General features: G+C 45.2%; 1 protein-coding gene across 1 annotated transcript in view; it reads right to left on the reverse strand.

Moving 5' to 3' along the window:
- The window catches only part of LOC311107704 (testican-1-like), a gene marked incomplete at both ends in the record, with an annotated part of 184285 nt that overhangs the window by 22668 nt on the left and 148256 nt on the right, over window positions 1-13361 (reverse strand). Inside the window, one exon of the mRNA XM_084150223.1 lies at window positions 758-803. Coding sequence (XP_084006349.1) covers window positions 758-803 — 46 coding nt within the window. The remainder of the gene's footprint in view (window positions 1-757; window positions 804-13361) is intronic.

The raw sequence follows: 13361 nt of genomic DNA on the forward strand, positions 1-13361 counted from the left end.
ATGCTATCTGTCTTCTCATGTCTGCTGATTCTCCTGATCCTCCACTAGACTGTTATGACAGTGACTGGATCAGTAAGGCCAAGGCTTAGGATCAGGATCAGAATCAGGCTTAACTAATGACTACAAATCTACCATTACTACTAACACACTTACAGACCCAGGCCTGAAGGCCTTAGTATACTGAGGAGATGTGGACTGTAAGAGACGCTAAAGACCCATTCACGTGCCATCTCTCTCTCTATATTCACTAGGTCTTCCTCATTCTCTCCCTCCCTCTCATATTGGCTCTCCAGCTTTTTAATAAAGAAAGAGTAGGTTCTAAACTCTTGCTCCATAGCAAATGATTTATCTGAAGCCGTGAACGTTTCTGCAGGCAAGCCACCTTGGCACTCTACCTCTAACACAATCCCCCCCTCTTTCTCTTTTGTCTTCCTTCCCACCACCCCCTTTCCTCCCTCGCTCTCTCTGTATTGATCTGTTGGGCCTGCTGCAGAAGCACTGATCAACTGAGTAAAAGAAAGATTCCACTGTGTGATTGGAGCTTCTTTATCACATTCATCTACCAGAGGAGATAGAGGTTGGTAGCCCACTGGAACCAAAGGTGTGTGTGTGTGTCATTAATGAAGTGTGTTTACAGCGATGAAGAAATTCACCCCACCATTCATCCTGCTCCCATCCTTCCCGATAGCAACCCCCCCCCCCCCCAACACACACACACACACATACGTAACACACAAGTCATAGTCTCCGGGCTTACCTTGGTCGATTGGCTTGGCAGGACCATAGCTTTTGAAATAGTCGTCCTGAGGGAAAAACACAGGAGGTAAAGGGTTACGTATACGTCAAACACACACACACACACGCACACACACACACGCACTGACAATTGACAAAACAGAAAATAAGACATCTAAGGTCACTCAGTCCGGAACAAATCCATTAATCCGCTTGTTCAACAGAGTTTGATATTCCAAAACACTAGTCATCCTAAGTGCAGAAAACAGCTCTATTTTTCCGCAGTCAGTCCGTAGTCCTGACTCCCGACCCATAATCAAAGACAGACAGTCAGACAGTCAGTAGAGAAACAGGCTCAAAGAGTGATGCTGACGGGCGCCTGATCCGCTCTCCTGATTATCTCTCTGTCACAGGCGACAGATCAGTCGGATTGAGATGAAAATATTACTGGGAATGAGTCTCAGATTACTCTTTACAACCGGATCGCCTCTTCAAAACCAACAGACTATTCAACCGCGTCAACGCTAATTATATCTGTACAAGCACAAATGTTAGAAGTTAATACGCATTATATGAGGGCTTTTTGTTCGGTACACCACTATTCATTTGTTCATCTCTGATTGTATTTTTGCGAGGACACAGTGATATGTAATTACATTAAAATGGCTGCATAATGAAAGAGCAACACATTGGTGAAATTAGCTATAGTCTGAATTGAATTAGTGCGTATAGGTGAAGGTTTTACATGGTGTAATGGGAGTTAGGCAAACAGATGCGGTGTGGAGAGGGAGACAGAGAGAGAGAGGGATAATAAGGAGACAGAGAGAGAGAGACAGAGAGAGACAGGGATATATAAGGAGACAGAGAGAGAGAGACAGAGAGAGAGGGGAGATATAAGGAGACAGAGAGAGAGAGACAGAGAGAGAGAGCTTTGTAGCAGTGGCAAATCCAATAAAGCCACAGGGAGATGATACTACAATAGGGAGTAGTGAGAGGAATAAAGAAATGGACAAGCAAGCAGGGCAGGGCAGGGCAGGGCAAGGAAGGAAGGAAGGAAGGAAGGAAGGAAGGAAGGAAGGAAGGAAGGAAGGAAGGAAGGAAGGAAGGAAGGAAGGAAGGAAGGAAGGAAGGCAGGCAGGCAGGCAGGCAGGCAGGCAGGCAGGCAGGCAGGAGGCAGGCAGGCAGGCAGGCAGGCAGGGCAGATAGATAGGATACTCTTACCAGGCCCTGTATAAAATAGATTATGACTGTTCAAACAGGACATTTATATGACCTGCTCAATCAAGATACTCAGTCAGTGCATTTACATGACTTGCCCTCTACCACTGACCTGTCATATACTCTGTTAAATGACCTAATTTCCTCCACATTAGGCACTGCCTTTAGCTTTTCATATTGCCTGTCAGTTATCAATCATTGCTCTGTGTCATTTGGGTCTACTGTGAACAAGGAGCGAGCTCCAAATCAATCCAGCCTCCAAATCAATCCAGCCACCAATCACACACCTCCTGACGTTCCCAAAGAGAGAAAGCCAGACCATATGAAACAGGGAGACAGAGGAGGGTTTAGAGATGTTCTGTACAGTACAGTACATTATTGATCTGTTTTAAGACTTGTTTTCATATGGCTTCTTATGTGACACATTCAGCAATAACAAAGTGACTATCGGTCAGTCTTTGGGAGAGAAGTTAGGGTGTGCCCTCAGATCTACGCTCTAGACAAACACAATACACATAGTCTATTGTCTATAGCAGAGAGGTAAATAACAGAAGGAATAAAACCTTGTCTGAGCTCAAATAACAAACAGCACCAATCCCACTGGAAGGACAAAAAACATTTATCTTCACTCTTAAATATCAAATTCTCCTCTTTCGCTTTTTCTCTCTCTCCTTCTCTGTTATCTCTCTCTCTCTCTCCCTCACTCTCTCTCCCTCAACCCAGCTCAACTCTGTTTGGCTCAACATGAGTTTAGAAATAAAGAACTCAGCATGGTCCCAGAGGCAGATCACTCTAAAGACCTAACAAAGACAGAAAATGACGGGAAACCGCTGAGAACCCCTGACTCTCTTTCCCATTGTATGTGTGGATGAGAGAGGGATAGAGGGATATGAGTAGAAGAGAAGGGAACAGAGAAAGAAAGAGAGAGAGAGAGAGAAGAGAAAAGAGAGGAAGAGAGGAGAGAGAGAGAGAGGAAGAGAGGAGAGAGAGAGAGGAAGAGAGGAGAGAGAGAGAGAGAGAGAGTGGAAGAGAGAGAGAGAGAGAGGAAGAGAAAAGAGAGGAAGAGAGGAGAAGAGAGAGAGGAGGAGAGGAGAGAGAGAGAGAGAGGAAGAGAGGAGAGAGAGAGAGAGGAGAGAGAGAGAGAGAAGAGAGAGAGAGAGAGGAGAGAGAGAGAGAGAGAGAGAGAGAGAGAGAAGAGAGAGAGAGAGAGAGAGAGAGAGAGAGAGAGAGAGAGAGAGAGAGAGAGAGAGAGAGAGAGAGAGAGAGAGAAAGAAAGAAAGAAAGGACAGGGAAAATTGACAGAGAAAGAAACAGTTGGAGGTTAGAGAGAGAGAAGGACAATGGGACACAGTTAGAGAGAGTTGGGACAATTGAATAGAGAAAAGGGACAGTGGGGCCAGGGATGATGCCGTGAGCTGGCCAGCTCTGTAAGGCCAGTCTGTTGAGCTGCTGCGCTCAGTGGGCACAGTTTGGGCTGGAACTACTGATAAGCACTAAACTCGCTCAACTGGACCTGGCCCAAACACGCACACACTAACACTCTGATGGCTAGACGGTGTTAACAGCATCACTAGGGAGGGAGAGTGGTTGAGTGATTGTTGCAGACCCACTGTGAGACCTCCTACTGTGGTTAAGAGCAGGGTCTGTCTGCCCCTCATTACAGCACAGAGCGCTTGATTAGAGAAGAGAGGAGATAGGGACGGGGGGAAGAGTGGATAGAGGGAGGAGGGAGAGGAGACATGGAAGAGGGAATGTAAACATATGTTGCCCATGTCAGTAAAGCCCTTTGAATTGAATTGATAAGAGAGCAGGAAGATAACAGAGAGAAAGGGAGAAAGAGAGAGAGAGAGAGAGGAGGAGAGAAAGATATCTGAGAATTTAGTAAGAAAATAAATGGGCACTCTCCCTCTACGATTTCCTGTTTTACAAATGACTGGAGTTAAGGTTTGAGCTAATAAGTCCATTAGTTTGATATGAGGTGATGAGGCCCAATTAGCTGCTCCCCAGGGTCCCTCCCTCCACTCCCTCTCCATTCCTCTCATTTCCACTTCTCTTCCTCTTTATTCTCCTCTGTCCTCATTTTCTCTCCCATCAGATTCAGTGTTTTGCTCCAGACTTAAGCCCATTACTTCTATCTATGCCCTCATCTTATCCCCCTCTCATGCTCTCCACACATTGCTCTGCACTAAGCTGCGATCCAGCCAGGATAATACCGGACATAATGGTATATGGCTCCAGGGTACTACGGTATATGACTGGATCTTACTAAAGTAGGACACAGACTTCATCCCAAATGGTACCCTATTCCCTATGTAATAGTGCCCTACATAGAGAATAGGGTGGACTAATGGGAGCCTAATGGATTTAACCTGGTATGGGTCCCATATGTTCAGAAGTGCACTATACAGGGAATAGGGCGCAATTGGGGACGCACCCACAGTCAACCTGAACTCAGTTAACCTCTTCGGATCTTCTTTATCACATCAAGGTGTATCACCCTCTCGCTACAGTGGATTCTTACAGCTGCCATTTTAAAGTAGTCTTGTATCTCTACTGTGTCTCTTATCTTTTATAGTAAGAGTTTTGATGTGGCTTGTAAACATACACATATCAGCACTACAACAAGCCCAGAGGGACATACCGCACTGCATCAGTGTCTGGCATTGCACGCCATTGTGTTTCCAATGTGAGAAAGCTCCATCTCAAAACAATATTTCAGATGCACGTATTCGCTCTCTTTCTCTCCTTCTAACTACCTCTGTATCTTACCAGAGTATCATAGTGAATTACAAAATGGAGCTATACAATTTGAAAGACAAATCAATAACTTACCTCAACTTCCTTCAATGATTGCAGAGAGAAAAGAGAGCGGGAGAGAAAGGTCATTTATAATGGAATATGTAATGTACATCACAGTTTGAACAAAGGCAGCATGCTATCCGTTCAGAATACAAAGAGATTATGTACGTAGACATTCATTAAAAGCAGTCTATGGGTGTATTAATGTGACTGCACTGCTGTCACACGCACGCACACATGCACACGCACACACACACGCAGTCCCCCACTGGTGTTAAGAGTGAGACTGCCTTATTCGTTGTGACATGTAATTCCAAACGCAAAGAGAAAATTACACCAGCTGAGAGAGTGGGGGGGGGATAGAGTGGTGGATAGAGAAAGAGAGCGAGAGAGAGAGAGAGAGAGAGAGAGGAAGAGAGGAGAGAGAGAGAGAGGAAGAGAGGAGAGAGAGAGAGAGGAAGAGAAAAGAGAGGAAGAGAGGAGAGAGAGAGGAAGAGAGGAGAGAGAGAGAGAGAGAGAGGAAGAGAGGAGAGAGAGAGAGAGAGGAAGAGAGGAGAGAGAGAGAGGAAGAGAAAAGAGAGGAAGAGAGGAGAGAGAGAGAGGAAGAGAGGAGAGAGAGAGAGAGAGAGGGGAAGAGAGGAGAGAGAGAGAGAGGAAGAGAAAAGAGAGGAAGAGAGGAGAGAGAGAGAGAGAGAGAGAGGAAGAGAAAAGAGAGAGAGAGAGAGAAGAGCAAAATAGAGCTTCAGGGTGATGAGCTGTACAGCCACAACAGAGAGAGAACACAACCCCCCATCGTCTCTCTAGCTCATCCCCCTCTCTCTCACTCAGTTACTGCTGTACTACTCACAAACAAACTGAATCTATGATTAAGCTCACAACAAGGTACAGTGTGTGTGTGTGTGTGTGTGTGTATGATGCATCTCACTGACACTTAGAACCCCCCCCCCCCCATGTATCAGCAATGTGTTATTAAAGGATATTACTGATGGTGTTAATATAAAATAAATAAATAATAAGAATAATAATAATAATACATAATTTGGTGGGTGCTTATGTTTGTCCTATTTTACAAATATACATGTGTGAATTGGAAATGTTTTTTCTTTTGCATATCCCAACTCTATTATCAACGGTGGCCCTGAGAATATGTGTTATTGTTCTGTGGGAGGCTGTGTGGTGATCAGTCAACCAGGAACAGGCAATTTAGCCAAACCCATCTCATTGCTCGTCTCATTCAAACACCTCAGAGAGATTGCAAGGAGATATAAATGTATTTTATTATCTTATTCTCTTTTTATGTCCCAGCCTCTATCGCGCTCTCTCTTTCTTTTTCAAGTGTTACTGTAAAAATAGTAAGAATATACAGAGGAAGTTTCTGCCAGGGATGTTTGGAATATGATTGTGGTGCCGTCATCTAAACTTGTTTTTTCCAACCTTCTCAGATGATGGGAGTCATTCATTTGTGCCAGTCTGAAGCTGGAGATTTCTCAAGGTGAGTTACGATCCCTTTCAGATCCCTAGCCAGCCCTTCAAGATCTGCACTAGTGAGTGACTAGGGGCTAGTGAGTGAGGTTCTGGAGCTACTGAGCAAAGGGCTAGTGAACGAGGGGCTAAGAACTAGGGGCTAGTGAGCGAGGGGCTAGGTCAGGAACTAGGGTTTAGTGAGTAAGGGGCTAGTGAGCGAGTGGCTAGGGGCTAGTGAGCGAGAGCCTAAGAGCTAGGGGCTAGTGAGCAAAAGGCTAGGACCTATGGATTAGGAGAAAGGGCCTAGGAGCTAGGGGCTAGTGAGCAAGAGGCTAGGAACTAGGGGGTAGTGAGAGAGGGCCTAGGAACTAGGGGCTAGTGAGCAAGGGCCTAGGAACTATTTAGTCAGCATGCAGTGTGTCAAAGCATTCTTGGAAGACCCCCTAGAGCATCATTAAATCTCATAAATGCACAACACACACACACACACACAGTGTGTGTCTCTGATTGGAGGGCCAATGCAGTTCCAGCACCACAGGGTTAAACGTCCAGTGATTAAATATGAATAATGTATGGTGTCAGCCTGGTAAACAGATACAGTGGGGAAAAAAAGTATTTAGTCAGCCACCAATTGTGCAAGTTCTCCCACTTAAAAAGATGAGAGAGGCCTGTAATTTTCATCATAGGTACACGTCAACTATGACAGACAAATTGGAGAAAAAAAATCGAGAAAATCACATTGTAGGATTTTTAATGAATTTATTTGCAAATTATGGTGGAAAATAAGTATTTGGTCACCTACAAACAAGCAAGATTTCTGGCTCTCACAGACCTGTAACAACTTCTTTAAGAGGCTCCTCTGTCCTCCACACGTTACCTGTATTAATGGCACCTGTTTGAACTTGTTATCAGTATAAAAGACACCTGTCCACAACCTCAAACAGTCACACTCCAAACTTCACTATGGCCAAGACCAAAGAGCTGTCAAAGGACACCAGAAACAAAATTGTAGACCTGCACCAGGCTGGGAAGACTGAATCTGCAATAGGTAAGCAGCTTGGTTTGAAGAAATCAACTGTGGGAGCAATTACTAGGAAATGGAAGACATACAAGACCACTGATAATCTCCCTCGATCTGGGGCTCCACGCAAGATCTCACCCCGTGGGGTCAAAATGATCACAAGAACGGTGAGCAAAAATCCCAGAACCACACGGGGGGACCTAGTGAATGACCTGCAGAGAGCTGGGACCAAAGTAACAAAGCCTACCATCAGTAACACACTATGCCACCAGGGACTCAAATCCTGCAGTGCCAGACATGTCCCCCTGCTTAAGCCAGTACATGTCCAGGCCCGTCTGAAGTTTGCTAGAGTGCATTTGGATGATCCAGAAGAGGATTGGGAGAATGTCATATGTCATATGGTCAGATGAAACCAAAATAGAACTTGTCGTGTTTGGAGGACAAAGAATGCTGAGTTGCATCCAAAGAACACCATACCTACTGTGAAGCATGGGGGTGGAAACATCATGCTTTGGGGCTGTTTTTCTGCAAAGGGACCAGGACGACTGATCCGTGTAAAGGAAAGAATGAATGGGGCCATGTATCGTGTGATTTTGAGTGAAAACCTCCTTCCATCAGCAAGGGCATTGAAAATTAAACGTGTCTGGGTCTTTCAGCATGACAATGATCCCAAACACACCGCCCGGGCAACGAAGGAGTGGCTTCGTAAGAAGCATTTCAAGGTCCTGGAGTGGCCTAGCCAGTCTCCAGATCTCAACCCCATAGAAAATCTTTGGAGGGAGTTGAAAGTCCGTGTTGCCCAGCGACAGCCCCAAAACATCACTGCTCTAGAGGAGATCTGCATGGAGGAATGGGCCAAAATACCAGCAACAGTGTGTGAAAACCTTGTGAAAACGTACAGAAAACGTTTGACCTGTGTCATTGCCAACAAAGGGTATATAACAAAGTATTGAGAAACTTTTGTTATTGACCAAATACTTATTTTCCACCATAATTTGCAAATAAATTCATTAAAAATCCTACAATGTGATTTTCTGGATTTTTTTTCCTCATTTTGTCTGTCATAGTTGACGCGTACCTATGATGAAAATTACAGGCCTCTCTCATCTTTTTAAGTGGGAGAACTTGCACAATTGGTGGCTGACTAAATACTTTTTTCCCCCACTGTAGATGTCACTTGACCACTCAAGCTTAACATTATTGTCATCTATCGCCAACCAGGTGCCCTTGGAGAGTTCCTCAATGAGCTTGACACCTTGATAAGCTCATTTCCTGACGATGGCTCACCGCTCTTCAACCTCCCGATGTCTGCATTCAATTCATTTCTTTCCAACTCTCTCTTTCCCCTCCTTGCCTCTTTTGAACTCACCCTTTCCCAATCCCCTCCAACTAACAAAGCAGGCAATATGCTTAACCTCTTTACTAGAGGCTGTTCGCCTACTAACCTCACTGCAACCGCCCTCTAGGTGTCTGATCACTACTTTGTTTCCTTTTCTGTCTCCCTTTCCTCCAACCCTAGCCACTCAGCCCCTATACAGACAGTCATGCGCCGTCGCAATCTTTGCTCTCTGTCTCCCACTACTCTCGCCTCTTCTATCATATAATCTCTCCCTTCTGCTAAATCCTTCTCCCTCCTGTCTCCTGATTCTGCCTCTTCGACCCTACTCTCCTCCCTTTCCGCATCGTATGACTCTTACTGTCCCCTTTCTTTCTGGCCGGCTCGGCCCTCCCCTCCTGCTCCGTGGCTGAGTGACTCATTGTGAGCTTACAGAACAGGGCTGTGGTCAGGTGAGCGAAAATGGAGGAAAACTAAACTTCCAGAAGACCTATCATCCTTCCACTCCCTCCTCTCTACCTTCTTATCCTCTGTATCCACTGCTAAAGCCACTTTCTATCACTCTACATTTCAAGCTTCTGCCTCTAACCATAGGAAACTCTTTTCCACCTTTTCCTCCCTCCTTAATCCTCCACCCCCTCCTCCTCCCTCTCTGCGGACGGCTTTGTCAACCACTTTGAAAAGAAGGTTGACAACATCCGCTTCTCATTCACTCAGCCTATTGAGCCCACTGGTCACACTCGCACAGAACTACCCAGGTCATGACCTCTTTCTCCCCTCTCTCTCCAGATTAAATCCTGCGACTAGTGAGGTCTGGCCTCCCGACAACCTGCCCGCTCGACCTCATCTCCTCCTCCCTTCTACAGACTATCTCTGAAGACCTTCTCCCATTGCTCAAATCCCTCATTAACTCACCCCTGACCACTGGCTGCGTCCCCTCCTCAAGAAACCAACACTCGACTCATCTGACGTCAAAAACTATAGACCTGTATCCCTTCTTTCTTTTCTTTCCAAAACACTTGAGCGTGCTGTCTCTGACCAACTCTCTCGTTATCTCTCTCAGAATGATCTTCTTGACCCTAACAAGTCCAGCTTCAAGACGGGTCACACAACTTAGACTGCTCTTCTCTGTGTCACGGAGGCTCTCCACACTGCCATCGCTGACTCTCTCTCCATCATCAGCCTATGCAACATTAACCTATTAAAAACAGTACTGTTGTAATGAGGTTGCGCAGTAGGGCTATAGGCCCCATACATTATCACCGAATATTGGCTTTACTTGCATTGTTGTTCGGACCATTTAAAAAATATATTTAAAAATGTGATGAAGGCTATATGATCATACAGGTAATAGATCAGTTGTTGTATTACTTCTGAGGCACAGCTGAGTGAGCATACACTTAAATAATTTGCTTTTTCTTTATCTGGGCTGATGATGCCTCCTTCTGATGGTCAGTCTCAGCGGAGGGAGAGGGCAGCAGACCGAGGGTCCGCTTCTCAACGTCCCTCTTGCGCTCCTCCGCTGACACTGACCAAAAAGGGACACCATCTTCCAGCTGATAGCAAAACTGGAGTCGCACCACATAATTTCTGCCTCATGCACAAATTCATGTTGTTACTCCTATGAACAGAGAAAGTGAAATATTCCTTGATATTAAACAACACAATAATAACAACGCAAGCCTATCGATACACTTTCCTACTCATTCATTACCACTGCAGTGCTGGTAGTAGCACGAGTGGAAGAGGGAAGAACACGCATTTTATGGCTTATAAAAGTGTTGAATACAAAGTGTTCACATGCTGAGTAAAAACCTAAACATGAACTCACTCATAAAAACAGCAGCTCTTTGCTGTACTCGTTAACAGTCTCTCTAGTCATGGTTTTCAACGTTTTCAAATCTCACAGTATCAACCTTGCTTTAGCTTTGTTTTATGCCTGCTAAATTACTGCAGACACGGTAATCTGAGACATCCGATTGGCCAGCGGTAGGCCAACAGTACTCTTGATTTGCTCTCCGGGCCCGCCGGGAAGGCAGAGTTGGTACCTTCAGACACATAAAATGGTTCAAAATGGGAACACGTCGCCTACCTGGCGCGTAGGACAGCTGAATCGGGTTACCACCTACCATCAACATCGCGAGACGAATAAATATAAATATGAACGCAAGGCTTTATCGTTCGGTTCTTTACTGAAATGTTTGGCGATCGATTAGGAATGCCTTGGAGATCGACCAGTAGGCGGCCACCTATGGTGGCAGATTGACAAGGGCGGCATTTCCTGAGCTAAACTGACCAAGACGCACCTCCAACAACAACACACAAAACCTCACATAATTCTACCCAAAAACAATTACAATTTCTCTCAACCAGTGGCGTATGGGCATTTTAGGTGCGCACCCTTTGATAAGCAGTGCCCACTTTGTCAAAGGCAGGGGCGCAAAATATTTTGCTTGTCCATTCCCAGCGCGCCTCTCCAGGGTGCTGTTGGAAAGACGCACCTCTGCAGCGCTCCACCAACGTTCCGTCAAAAAAATGATCTAACATCAATAATGTAGCAGATATAGGATATGGTAAAAAGAGTATGTGGCCTTTTCTGTAGCCTACAGGCTGGAGATAAAATGTATGACTATGAAGCGTGTGATAGAAGGAGTCAGGCACAGGAGAGTAATACGCATCCAAAGAGTTTATTCAGTCGATAAACAGTTGCGCAAGCATGTGACAACAACACTCAGGCACAGGGGAAATATCTACATTTACATGACATTTTAGTCATTTAGCAGACGCTATTATCCAGAGCGACTTACAGTTAGTGAGTGCATACATAATATTTTGTATTTTTCATACTGGCCCCCCGTGGGAATCAAACCCACAACCCTGGCATTGCAAACGCCATGCTCTACCAACTGAGCTACATCCCTGCCGGCCATTCCCTCCCCTACCCTGGACGACGCTGGGCCAATTGTGCGCTGCCCCATGGGTCTCCCTGTCGCAGCCGGCTACGACAGAGCCTGGATTCAAACCAGGATCTCTAGTGGCACAGCTAGCACTGCGATGCAGTGCCTTAGACCACTGCGCCACTCGGGAGGTACCCTGGCAACAACAAGGTAAGAGTAGCTCACTACAAACTATCACCCACACAGACAAGGAAGCAGAGGGAACATTTATACAATGACTAATTGGGGATAAGGACCAGGTGTGTGTGATTAATTAGACAAGACAAGTGGAGTGATGATAAATGGATCTGCAGCAGCTAGTAAGCCGGTGACGACGAATGCTGAAAACTGCCCGAACAAGGAGGGGAGGCAGCCTCGGTGGAAGTCGTGACAATGACATTGTAATGAGAGGGACACTTTTTACATTTTGCACGTTTCTCCAATCAAATATGCAAACCTAAATGGCGCTCAATCAAATAAAAAAAATGTGCTGTCATGTTAACAAAAACACATCCTAAAAACAGTACAGGACAAAGTAAAATGGACTATATGGACTGGACAATCACAACTGTTGTCCAGGAGTTTCACCCCATTGACATGATCAGTGGTTTCAAGTTTGTATCCTTCAGTAAGCATGAGCTGACGTCTTTTGGATGTCTTTTTTTGGTCCTGTCTGGATGTCGTTTTTTTGGTATTTTACAAACAGTAGGCTTACCACATACAGTACCAGTAACACGTTTGGACACACCTACTCATTCAAGGGTTTTTCTTCATTTTTACTATTTTTTACATTGTAGAATAATCGTGAAGACATCAAAACTATGAAATAGCACATATGGAATCATGTAGTAACCAAAGAAGTGTTAAACAAATTAAAATATATTTTATATTTGAGATTCTTCAAATTGCCACCCTTTGCCTTGATGACAGCTTTGCACACTCTTGGAATTCTCTCAACCAGCTACACCTGGAATACTTTTCCAACAGTCTGAAAGGAGTTCCCACATATGCTGAGCACTTGTTGGCTGCTTTTCCTTCACTCTGCCGTCCGACTCATCCCAAACCATCTCAATTAGGTTGAGATCGGGGGATTGTGGAGGACAGGTCATCTGATGCAGCCCTCCATCACTCTCCTTCTTGGTAAAATAGCCCTTACACAGCCTGGATGTGTGTTGGGTCATTGTCCTGTTGAAAAACAAATGATAGTCCCACTAAGTCCAAACCAGATGGGATGGCGTATTACTGCAGAACGCTGGGCTGGTTAAGTGTGCCTTAAATTCTAAATAAATCACAGACAGTGTCACCAGCAAAGCACCCCCACACCATAACACCTCCTCCTCCATGCTTTATGGTGGGAACTACACATGCGGAGATCCTCCGTTCACCCACACCGCGTCTCATAAAGACACGGCGGTTGGAACCAAAAATCTCCAAATTGGACTCCAGACCAGACACATTTCCAACGGTCTAATGTCCATTGCTCGTGTTTCTTGGCCCAAGCAGGTCTCTTCTTCTTATTGGTGTCCTTTAGTAGTGGTTTCTTTGCAGCAATTCGACCATGAAGGCCTGATTCACACAGTCCCCTCTGAACAGTTGATGTTGAGATGTGTCTATTACTTGAACTCTGTGATGCAATTATTTGGGCTGCAATTTCTGAGTCTGGTAACTCTAATGAACTTATCCTCTGCAGCAGAGGTAACTCTGGGTCTTCCATCCTGTGGCAGTCCTCATGAGAGCCAGTTTCATCATAGTGCTTGATGGTTTTTGCGACTGCACTTGAAGAAACTTTCAAAGTTCTTGGAATTTTCCGTATTGACTGACCTTCATGTCTTAAAGTAATGATGGACTGTCA

Source organism: Coregonus lavaretus, assembly GCF_964263955.1.
Source record: "Coregonus lavaretus genome assembly, chromosome: 32".
Lineage (NCBI taxonomy): Eukaryota > Metazoa > Chordata > Actinopteri > Salmoniformes > Salmonidae > Coregonus > Coregonus lavaretus.